The sequence below is a fragment of the Scyliorhinus torazame genome, chromosome 1 (assembly GCF_047496885.1).
Source record: "Scyliorhinus torazame isolate Kashiwa2021f chromosome 1, sScyTor2.1, whole genome shotgun sequence".
NCBI classification, from domain to species: domain Eukaryota; kingdom Metazoa; phylum Chordata; class Chondrichthyes; order Carcharhiniformes; family Scyliorhinidae; genus Scyliorhinus; species Scyliorhinus torazame.
In genome coordinates, this window is record NC_092707.1 from 115,913,274 (window position 1) to 115,925,868 (window position 12,595).

Sequence of the window (12,595 nt, forward strand, 5' to 3'; positions counted from 1 at the left end):
GCCTTCTTAACAACCCTCTCAACCTGAGTGGTAACTTTCAGGGATCTATGTACATGGACACCGAGATCTCTCTGCTCATCCACACTGCCAAGAATCTTACCATTAGCCCAGTACTCTGTCTTCCTGTTATTCCTTCCAAAATGAATCACCTCACACTTTTCTGCATTAAACTCCATTTGCCACCTCTCAGCTCAGCGCTGCAGCTTATCTATGTCCCTCTGTAATTTGTAACATCCTTCCGCACTGTCCACAACTCCACCGATTTTAGTGTCATCTGCAAATTGACTCACCCATCCTTCTACGCCCTCCTCCAGGTCATTTATAAAAATGACAAACAGCAGTGGACCCAAAACAGATCCTTGTGGTACACCACTGGTAACTGGACTCCAGTCTGAACACTTCCCATCAACCACCACCCTTTGTCTTCTTCCGGCTCGCCAATTTCTGATCCAAACTGCTAAATCTCCCTGAATCCCATGCTTCCGTATTTTCTGCAGTAGCCTACCATGGGGAACCTTATCAAACGCTTTACTTGAATCCATATAAACCACATCAACTGCTTTACCCTCATCCACCTGTTTGGTCACCTTCTCAAAGAACTCAATAAGGTTTGTGAGGCACGACCTACCCTTCACAAAACCGTACTGACTATTTCTAATCAAATTATTCCTTTCCAGATGATTATACACCCTATCTCTTGTAAACCTTTCCAAGATTTTGCCCACAACAGAAGTAAGGCCCACTGGTCTATAGTTACCGGGGTTGTTTCTACTCCCCTTCTTGGACAAGGGGACAACATTTGCTATCCTCCAGTCTTCTGGCACTATTCCTGTGGACAAAGATGACTTAAAGATCAAAGCCAAAGGCTCAGCAATCTCCTCCCTAGCTTCCGAGAGAATCCTAGGATAAATCCCATCCGGCCCAGGGGACTTATCTATTTTCACACTTTCCAGAATTGTTAACACCTCCTCCTTATGAACCTCAAGCCCTTCTAGTCTAGTAGCCTGAATCTCAGTATTCTCCTCGACAACAGTGTCTTTTTCCTGTGTGAATACTGATGAAAAATATTCATTTAGCACCTCTCCTATCTCCTCGGACTCCAAGCCAACTTCCCACTACTGTCCTTGACTGGCCCTACTCTTACCCTAGTCATTCTTTTATTCCTGACAGATCTATAGAAAGCTTTAGGATTATCCTTGATCCTGTAACTCTTGGTCTTGGTCTGTAACATTGTAGGTAGCAGATGAGGAACATATCAGCCATGATAGAATGGCCGAGCAGACTCGGTGGGCCCAATGGCTTACTTCTGCTCCTATATCTTCTGAACTTATGAATTTAAGGAAAGTATGAAGTTGAAAGAAAAAGCATATAAGGAGGAAAAGTCAGTGATATCCCAAAGACTGAGGTAAATTCAGAATCCAGCAAAGGAGGACTAAAAAGATAATAAAATGAGTGAGAGAAAATAAACGACAAGGGCAAATTAGCAAGAAATATAAAAACTGATAATAAGTGCTTCTTTAAATATATAAAAAGGAAGAGAGATGTCAAAGTGAAAGGGAGATAGTTATGGGGAACAAGGAAATGGGAAAGGAGTTAAACAGATATTTTGCATCAGTCTTTATGGTGGAAGATACTTTGAACATCCCATTAATACTAAAAATACAGGGGGTGTGGGGGGGGGAATTAAATACCATCAAAATCACTAGAGAAGTAATTTTGGACAAACTAATGGGTAAGAGGCAGTAAAGTCCCTCGCCCTGATGGCTTACATCATGCGATCCTAAAAGAAGCGACAGAAATACTGGATGCATTGGTTGTAATTTTCCAAAAATCTTGGATTCTGGAGAAGTACCGGAGGATTGGAAAACTGCCAATGTGACACCCTGATTCAAAAAGGCAGGGAGGCAAAAAGTATGTAATTATAGGCCGCATTGTTGGAAAAATATTGGAATCAATTATTATGGAAATAGTAGGAGCATATTTGGAAAATCATAGTCAAATCAAGCAGAGTCAACATGATTTAATAAAAGGGAAATCACGTCTGACCAATTTATTTGCGTTTTTTGAGGAAGTCTCAACCAGAGTGGATAGAGGGGAACCAGTACATGTGCTGTATTTGGACTTCCAGAAGGCATTCAACAAGGTACCTGACAAAAGTTTAGGTCATAAGATAAGAGCCCATGATGTTGGGGGTAGTATATTGACATGGATAGAGAATTGGCTAATGGGCAGGAAACAGTGAGTGGGGATAAGCGGTTCTTTTTCAGGCTGGTGATTTGTAACCAATGGAGTTCCACAGGGATCAGTGCTGGGACAGCAACTGTTTACAATATATATGTTATAACCTGCCTACTGACGATTGGCTGGGGACTAATGACTATCCCACAATCCTATGGGAGTATGAACTTCCCCAATGAGGGGGGCGGAGAAACTCCTACTATAAATAAGCTGGCCAGTCCAGGAACCAGGAGGAAGGAGAAGGTAGCAAGGGAAGTTACGGCTACTGTTATGTATATATTGTTATAGTAAATAAACGTTATTATTTTGTATCCTTAAAACTCGTGCTGGATTCTTCGGGGCCCTTACAAAACTGGCGACGAAGGTAAAAGTGAATAGCTGTCTACACTGCTGAAGCCACCTCCCTGGATTTTTGTTGGATACAGGTTGGAAGTTGTTTTCTATTATACCATGCCTCTGTACGGACGTTTGGATGTTTTTGATGCTGCGCTGGAAAGCTGGAACCAGTACACACAACGGATGCGTTACTATTTCCGGGCAAACAATATCACTGAAAACGAGCGCCAGGTGGTCATATTGCTCACCGCCTGCGGGCCGCATACGTTTGGGGTGATTAGGAGCCTTACGTACCCAGCTGCGCCGGACACCAAAACGTTTGACGAACTTGTGAATATAGTGGGGCAACACTTTAACCCAACCCCGTCCACGATAGTCCAGCGTTACCGGTTTAATACCGCTGAGAGGACCCCTGGAGAATCCCTTGCCGATTTTTTATCCAGGCTACGTGGGATTGCGGAATACTGTGACTATGGTGAGACCTTGTCAGAAATGTTACGCGACCATTTGGTTTGCGGTATTAACAATGCAGCCACCCAGAGAAAGTTATTAGCGGAGCCAACATTGACTTTTCAACAGGCAATACAAATAGTCTTGTCCCGAGAGAGCGCAGAGTGAGGAGTACAGGAGCTACAGGGAATGGAAGTGCATGCCTTGGGGCGCAACCCTTTCCGCCCAAAAAACGTCCCCCCGCACTCCTGCGGTACCTTGGGCGAGGCAACGACCAGACCGACGCCAGTGGCCATCGGACATTCCTCCCCGAAGGGAGCCTTGTCCAGAGCCAATGGATGAGGAGCCATGTCCGTGTCAGACTTGTAGGCGCCGACCCCGTCGCGGACGGCAGTCCTGGGGACGCCAGAGGCGCCGTCGTTCCGACCGAAACTGGGACCAGCCCAGGGGCCGTAACTGGGACCAGCCCAGAGCCCGTACCTTCCATGTGGATGAACCTGCGGCGACCACTCCTGAGGACGTGGAGACGGAGGACGACTGCCTGCAGCTGCATTGTGTGGCAGCTCCCCGTGTGGCCCCCATTAAGGTGACAGTACGGGTCAATGGCCACCCGCTGGAGATGGAGTTGGATACTGGCGCAGCGGTCTCCGTGATCGCCCAGAGGACATTCGACCGCATCAAGCAGGGTATACAGACCCTTACATTAACTGACTCACAGGCCAGGTTGGCCACCTACACGGGGGAACCACTGGACATTGCAGGAACTACAATGACCCCTGTTGTCTATGGACGCCAGGAGGGGCGTTTCCCACTTATCGTAGTGCGTGGCCATGGGCCCAGCCTGTTGGGTCGGGACTGGTTGCGCCATTTGCGGTTGCAATGGCAGCACATCCTCCAAACAGTTTCTGGAGGGTTGACTGAGGTGCTAGGACGATACCCAGAGATATTCCAGCCTGGTTTGGGGAAAATAAAAGGGGCCGTAGCCCGTATCCAAGTTGAACCAGGAGCCACGCCGCGCTATTTCCGGGCGCGCCCAGTGCCTTACGCTTTGCTCGAGAAGGTAGAAGGGGAGCTCACTCGTTTGGAGAGTTTGGGTATTATCAGGCCCGTCCGTTTTGCTGACTGGGCAGCACCAATTGTACCAGTAATGAAGCCAGATGCCACAGTTCGCTTGTGTGGCGACTATAAACTTACAGTGAATACAGTTTCCCGACTCGACCGATACCCAATGCCTCGCATAGAGGATCTCTACGCGAAACTTGCAGGCGGACTCTCATTCACAAAATTAGATATGAGTCACGCCTACCTGCAGTTACAGCTGGACCCTGCCTCCCGACCATATGTAACAATTAACACACACCGGGGCCTGTATGAATATACACGGTTGCCCTTTGGAGTATCCTCTGCCTGCGCAATTTTTCAACGTGTTATGGAGGGCATTTTGAGAGGTTTACCACGTGTGGCTGTCTACCTAGATGACGTGTTGATTACAGGGACGTCGGAGCAAGAGCATTTGGAAAATCTGGAGGCTGTCCTTAAACGCCTTTCGGAGGCTGGAGTCCGTTTACGTCACACAAAGTGCGTATTTCAGGCTAAAGAAGCAGTCTTCCGGATCAATGGACACGAGACTGGCTCGGTTTTTGTTTACGTACAGGACCACCCCCCATACAGTGACTGGGGTAGCGCCCGCAGAACTCCTAATGGGCCGGAGACTTCGCACCCGCCTTAGTATGGTCTTCCCAGACATTGGCGCAAAAGTACGCCGCACACAAGAACAGCAGGGACCGGGATTGTCTCGGCATCGTCCGATTCGGCAGTTTGCGCCCGGTGACCCAGTATTCGTGCGGAATTTTGCTGGTGGTGCCCAATGGGTTCCTGGTGTAATCTTTCGCCAAACGGGCCCTATATCGTACCAAGTGCAAGCCCAGGGTCGTCTCCAGCGAAAACATGTAGACCACGTCCGGTCCAGAAGATCATCCCCGCAAAAGATTCCCCGCCCCCGGAGCTCAGTTCAACAGCGGCAAAGACCAGAAACAAGGGAAGGTAGTTCTCCAAATCTTCCACTGGTGCCTCACTCGAAGCCTGCGCAGGTCGTGACGGGACCGAATGGGGATAGAGACGCTGACATGACGGAGGCAGCAGACTCTGACTCCGAGATGGAGACACAGGATGAATCAGAAGGGGAATCCTCGGGTCCACAGGCCGTGGATGTACAACCGCGCCATTCATCACGGAAGCGCCGGTCTCCGTCTCGTTATACGCCACCTGATCCAGCGCCGCGTGCAAATGGCGTCCGGCCTGCGGCCAAACGAGTTCGACGCCTTCCTTCGCCAGGGCCTACGGTGGATTCCTTGGACTTTGGGGGGGAGGGATGTTATAACCTGCCTACTGACGATTGGCTGGGGACTAATGACTATCCCACAATCCTATGGGAGTATGAACTTCCCCAATGAGGGGGGCGGAGAAACTCCTACTATAAATAAGCTGGCCAGTCCAGGAAACAGGAGGAAGGAGAAGGTAGCAAGGGAAGTTACTGCTACTGTTATGTATATATTGTTATAGTAAATAAACGTTATTATTTTGTATCCTTAAAACTCGTGCTGGATTCTTCGGGGCCCTTACAAAAATATATTAATGACTTGGAGGGAGGAAGTGAATGTACTGTAGCCAATCTTGCAGACAACACAAAAATCGGTGGAAAGGCAAGTTGCAAGAGGGATATAAGCAGTTTTCAAAGAGATATTGATAGGATATGTAGCGGGCAAAAAGTTGGCCTCAGAAATGGAGTATAATATGTGACAATATGAAGTTATTTATTTTGGAAGGGAGAACAAAAGAACAGAATATTATTTAAATGGAGAAAAACATCAGAAAGCTGCAACACTTGGGGGTACTTGTGCACTTGTGGGACTTGTGGGCCTTGGGGGTACTTGTGCACGAAACACAAAAAGCGCACACACAGATGCAGCAGGCAATCAGGAAGGCTAATGGAATGTTGGCCTTTATTTCCAGGTGGGTCAGAGTATAAGAGTAGAGAAGTCTTGCTGCAACTGCACTCGGTACTGGTGAGACCACATCTGGAGAACTGTGAGCAGTTTTGGCCCCTTTATTTAAGGAAAGAGGCAGTTCAGAGAATGTTAATTCTGATGATCCCAGGTATGGAGGGACGGTCTTATGAGCAAAGGTTAAACAGATTGGGACTCTACTCATTGGAATTTAGAAGCATGAAAGGTGATCTCATTGAAACATATAGGATTCCTAAGGGGCTTGACCGGGTAAATGCTGTGAGGATGTTTCCCCTCATGGGAGAGTCTTGGATCAGAGGACATAGTCTCAGAATAAAGGGCAGCCATTTTAAGACTGAGATGAGGAGGAATTTCTTCCCTCAGAGGGTTGAGAGTCTTCGGAACTCCTTGCCACAGAGAACTGTGGGGGCAGAGTCCTTGTGTACATTTAAGGCTGAGATAGATTCTTGATCAGTAAGGGAATCAATGGTTAAGAGGAAAGGGCAGGAAAGTGAACGTGAGGAATGTCAGATCAGCCATGAATGGCGGAGCAGGCTCGAGGGGCCGAACAGCCTACTCCCATTCCTATTTCTTATGGTCAAACCAAAATTGCAAGAGCGTCATGACACTGTTCATGGAACGTTGGCTCTCTAAAGTTTAGATCCCTGTGTATGTTTTTTAACTGGAAAACAGACACAAGAAGGTCCAATCACTCTGCCTTTAAACAATATATTAATTGATGGAAATTAAATATCTATAATAATGGGATCCTAAAATTGCTTCCCGAGCAAACATAAGAAATCTTAATTGGAGTTGAGGAAGGGATGGAAGGTTAGAGGGCCGGAAAATACACACATGCTGTGCATCTCCAAGAAGCTAGTTCGTACCAGTAGAGGTCAGAAAGCCATTTGAACTTTTTACAACAGGAAATGGAGTATCATTTTGGGATCTTTGAAATGGAACAGAAATAACTCGGAAGATAGGAGGCATGGAATGTAACAAAAATATTCTAAAATACTAAAGAACAAAATATATTTGGAATTGCTTCAAACGTACCATTGAATTTAAGATATAATGGGTGGGATTCTCCGACCCCCCGCCGGGTTGGTGAATCGCCGGGGGGCGGCGTGAATACCGGTCGGCGGGCCCCCCTCCGGCGATTCTCCGGCCCGCGATGGACCGAAGTCCCGCTGCTGTCATGCCAGTCCCGCCAGCGTGAATCAAACCACCTAACTTGCCGGCGGGACTAGCGGCGCAGGCGAGCTCCGGGGTACTGGGGGGGGGGGGGGCACGGGGCTATCTGGCCCCGGGGGGTGCCCCCACGGTGGCCAGGCCCGCGATCGGGGCCCACCAATTCGCAGGCGTGCCTGTGCCGTGAGGACACTCTTTTCCTTCCGCCTCAACCATAGCCTCCGCGATGGCCGATGCGGAAGTGACCCCCCCTGCGCATGCACGGGGATGACGTCAGCAGACGCTCCCGCGCATGAGCGGACTTCCGCCGACCTCAAGGTGAGGGCTTGGCCACCTTTGGGGCGGCCGACGCCGGAGTGGTTCACGCCACTCCCTCCCGCCGGGACCCCCCACCCCACCGGGTAGGGGAGAATCCCGGCCAATGTATAGGTTCTCTAAACTATGATGTCAAGTTGTCCTTAATGTAGTGTATGCTGCTATAATTCCACAACGAGAGTTAATCAAATTCATTCTTTGTTTGTAAGTGAAGAGTTTACCGTTTGCCATATATTCAGTGATGATATAAATTGGCTCCTCAGTGACCACAGCATTGAGCTTCACCAGTTTATGATGTTGCAGAGTCTTCATTAAGTTGGCCTCTGCTAAGAAAGCTTCAGGAGACATGCTTCCAGTCTTCAGACACTTAATGGCAACTTTGGAATAGTCGTTATAGTAACCTGCCAATAAAGGGAAAAATAATCGAAAACCAGAATATATGTAACATATTTATCAAAATACAGCTTCACATTCAGGACCAGGTGGTTTTGAAGAGTGTTATAAAATCTCTGGAAAGTGCAAATTTACATCAAGTTAGCAGCAAAAACAACAAAAATGTTTGGGCATATTGAATTTTGCCCTGCTTTCCTATAGTCAGAGTTAATGGTAATTTCACTTGTCCTTGGACAGCAGCATACAATTCTTTAAACATTAAACAAAATACTGTCATTGGGGATCCTGATATCCTGGTACTTCTAGCTCAGCAGTGACCAAGTGCAGGATTGTGCCTACAATAAGGATACATATAGCTGACATGTAGCATTGGGTTGCTATTGCAGGTGACAATATTAGTCAATTAAGACTTTAAATCTGTCATCACTTCATTCTGGTGTGTTACTATGCTGCCCAATGGGGATTGTCGTATACAGTTCTACTCATACAACAGCACTTTTACTTTAGCAACTATCGAACAGGTGTTCGGGCATCTGATGTTCCATTGTGCCTGCAGACGCATGACTGCACACTGGGTTTCCTTTCATCTTAATTTTTTTTAGCAGTTATTGACCTGGTTTCCTAACCCAAAACCCAACCCCCTCTAACTATGGATGTCTTCAAATTTCATTCATACACAAATTTGCCAATCCCATCATTAATGCGCTCTCTGCACCTGTGGCTATGCTTACACATGATGATAAATCGACCACAGAACATTCCGTGCATTCAACAGAGTGCATTTCAGACAGGCATTGCACCCATTTCCAACCATTCTGGAGTAAACTGCCTCTGTACCTCACAGAATTCACGACACTCATCTTTTACTGCCGAAGTTATTCAAAGAAACTGAAGGAAGTGAATTTGACCAAAGTCACGTCTTCAATAAAACCATCCTCTATTGAGGTCAAATGCCAATATGTTGTTTAACGTATGGTTATACTATCAGTATCAAGATAATGCTAACAAAGTTATGCAGTATGTCACTGTTCCACTGTCCAATCACATCATTGTCAAACGAGGGAACTTCGAACTGCCTGGAAAATTCTATTGAGAAGGAGCGGTCCCATCAGTTCCTTTAAAATGTTGATACAATGTAGGCAATCCATTGAATTTTATTCAACAACACAACATCCAACTCTGCTACCTCAAGAGCATGATCTCCGGCAAGTATGCAATTTGCAGTATACTGATCATTTCTATCAAACATATAGAAGCTGCCACTTTAATAGGGCCTTGCACTTCTGTTATGAATGTTGGGATATCCTATATCCAGAATGCTGTCACTATTGATCAAAGAAATTAACAGAGAACACTTGCAAAACATTCACATAGTTGGGATATCGAGGGAGAAAGACCTTGAGATAATGCTGTATAAATATTTAGTGCAGTATATGCAATGCCTTTGTACTCTAAACAAGCCATGAACATTTAAGGTAACGTAGTTATTGCCTCGTTAAAGGAAATGTATGTGCATGCTTGATTGCCAATATTCTTAGTATAATTTCAACCCTAAAGAAGTTGGAAAGAAAGAATGCGTAGAGCAGAATGCATTAGTACCACACTGACAAGAGTCTTACTTTGTAAAGCACATGTACATTTTTAACACAAGCAAGTAGCACAGCTCACACCCATAATTTGCTATTGTTGACAGCTCTGCTCATTTGGAATATATAGTTCCTATGGGTGTTTTGCTAATGTTCCTGTTGTCTTAGGTGTTGGGATTTAAATACTAAGGGAGCAGCCAATTCAGCTATTTCGTCCGTAAATCAAGTGGACCTCTTTCCAGTTTCATGCAAGCAGTGAAGGGGTTAAGCAGGATGTATGTGATAAAATCAAACATCCGTTACCATCCCCATAAGTGCTTCTGTATCACAGTCGAGTGGTTTTACTTATTCAAATTTATCATATTTCGCCATGGTAACCTGATTTACTCATGAGTTCTGTTTGTAGAACAGAAGCCAGTCTCCATTTATCGGTTGTGTTATGTGGAGTCGATATTTCAATGACATCTTTATTCTGTATTTAAGGCCATTTCAAATCAAAAAGTAAGGGCAGCACGGGGGCATTGTGGTTAGCGCAATTGCTTCACAGCTCCAGGGTCCCAGGTTCGATTCCCAGCTTGGGTCACTGTCTGTGCAGAGTCTGCACGTTCTCCCCGGTTTCCTCCCACAGTCCAAAGATGTGCGGGTTAGGTGGATTGGCCATGCTAAATTGTCCTCAGTGTCCAAAATTGCCCTTAGTGTTGGGTGGGGTTACTGGGTGATGGGGATAGGGTGGAGGTGTGGGCTTGGGTAGGATGCTCTTTCCAAGAGCCGGTGCAGACTCGATGGGCCGAATCGTATCCTTCTGCACTGTAAATTCTATGAGTCTATGAGTAACAAATGCACTTTGATGTTGATGCAGCACAAAAGCCCCATTGCAAAATCTGTTCGATATGTCTTAACTTTATCCCAGTCTATATTGCATTGGTTAAATCCCCCAAATATAGTTGCCCTATTGTTCTCTCTGAAGGTTCTCTTTGCTATTTGATTTCTAATGTTTGGTAATCTATAATATTGAGAATTGAACAATTTCCCATCCTATTCCAAATTCTATTGACATAGATTCTGTTTTACCACAGTCCACTGCAGCTTACACTATGATGAGATTCTTCATGAAGGCTCCGCCTTCCCAACCTCACCCTTCACCTGAGGCGTTTAACTCAGGTTAAACCACCACCAGTCAGCTCTCCTCAAAGGAGAAAGCAGCCTTTGGTCATCTGGGACTACAGTGACTTTACCTCACCTTTTACACTGTGGTAGAATTTTCTATGGATATTGCTCTTTGATTTTTCCCTCTCCTGGATACACTATCATTAATAACATTGTTCTTATTCAGTCCTGAACCACTTCACCATTTAGGATATTATATAATACCCTTATATTAATAAGGATATTATTTTGCCATATGATGCATGTATGGGGGACTGAAGCTCTAAAAGGAAAAATAACTGTTGAAAGTGAAAACAGGCAGTGACTGTGTAACTGCTGTGGGTAACTGTTAAGCTGAACATGTGATAAAACCCTTTGCCTTTAGCTAGTGATTCACAAGGGCTGTCAAACTTCCCAATGGGGTTTGCAACTGTGTTGAAAAGGTAGGAATGCAATAGGGTGCTTATCAAATTGAGAGTTTACCTGTTCTCAGAATTAGAATTTGCTGTTTTTATTTTGTCTATAAATTATTTGAATTCAGTCCATGTAGCTGTTATTTCCAATTACATGCAGAGAAACAAGTGATCATTGTAGTGAAGTGTATCAGGCCACATGAAAAGAGAGGAGCTGTAATTTGCATCTTCACATACCCATCCAAACTTCTCCAAATTGCCCTGAACCCAACTTCTCCACCAGTTTCAGTGACTCTCTGGAGACCTCCCATTCATCATGCCACCATGGTTTCTGTGGTTTTTGAGTCTGACAAGGCTTTTTCAAGCACTGACACAAACCATCCGTGTTATCTGCAAAAGAGAGAATTAGCTCAAAAATTCAACAATCCGATCTTTGACAATTTCAACAATTAAAAAAGCATAATTGCAACGGGTCTAAATCCCCAGAGTTAATTTTACTTCTGTGTTGGGTTATTGCCCGTGTGAACCTGAATGGGCAGCCAACCCAGAGATTGTGTCGGGAACAAGACCAGCACCATTTTAATGGCCAAACTTCAATTACATTTACGACAATTATGATGCCCACCACATAATTGGGCCACAATGTTAGATTTGGCCCCCGTCTGTTTGCAACTTGGGCTTATTCAAAGTCAACAAACATAAAAATATCAACAGATGAGTTATTGAACCACAGCACAGAAGAAGACCCATCTTGTTTGTGCTGGTTGTCTTAAGGAGCAATTCAGCTAGTACTGTTCCCTACCTTCTCCCTGCACATTCTTCCTTATCAGGTAATCCAATTCCTCTTGAAAGCCTCAATTTAATCTGCCTCCACCACAGGCAGTACATTCTAAATCCAAACCACTCGCTGTGTGAAAAAAAGATTCTCTTCATGTCACTACTGCCGATTGCTTCTTTTGCCAATTACCTTAAACATGTGCTTTCTCTTTCTCAATCTTTTCACCAATGGGAACATTTTCCCCATATTTACTCTGTCCAGTCTCCTCATGATACTGAATACCTCTATCAAATATCTTCTCAACCTCCTCTTCGCCAATGAAAACAATCCCAGTTTCTCCAGTCTCTCTACTTAATTGAAGTTCCTCATCCCTGGAACCATCCTTAGAAATCTTTTCTGCATGTCGCCGATGTCTTTCCTAAAGTGTGGCATGCAGAACAGGGCGCAATACTACACTTGAGGCTGAACTAGTGTTTTATACAAATTTAGCATAATTTCCTTGCTTTTGTATTCTATGCTCGTATTACTAAAGCCCAGGATACTGTGCTTAATTCACTTCAACCTGCCCTGTCACCTTCAATGATGTACAGCCAGGTCCCTCTGTTCCTGCACTCCCTTTAGAAATGTCTCTTTTATTTTTTATTGTCTCCCCATGTTCTTCAGACCAAAATGAATCACTTCATATTTTTCAGCAGCAAACATCATCTGCATCTGTCCACCGGTTCTAGCAGCTTGACTCCTTGT

At 45.3% G+C, this 12,595-nt stretch overlaps 1 protein-coding gene across 1 annotated transcript in view; it reads right to left on the minus strand.

Moving 5' to 3' along the window:
• LOC140411167 (proto-oncogene tyrosine-protein kinase LCK-like) overlaps positions 1 to 12,595 on the minus strand; it is a 209,056-nt gene that overhangs the window by 77,379 nt on the left and 119,082 nt on the right. The window contains exons 8-9 of the mRNA XM_072500249.1: positions 11,311 to 11,463; positions 7,757 to 7,936 (exon numbers count right to left, since the gene is read on the minus strand). Coding sequence (XP_072356350.1) covers positions 7,757 to 7,936; positions 11,311 to 11,463 — 333 coding nt within the window. The remainder of the gene's footprint in view (positions 1 to 7,756; positions 7,937 to 11,310; positions 11,464 to 12,595) is intronic.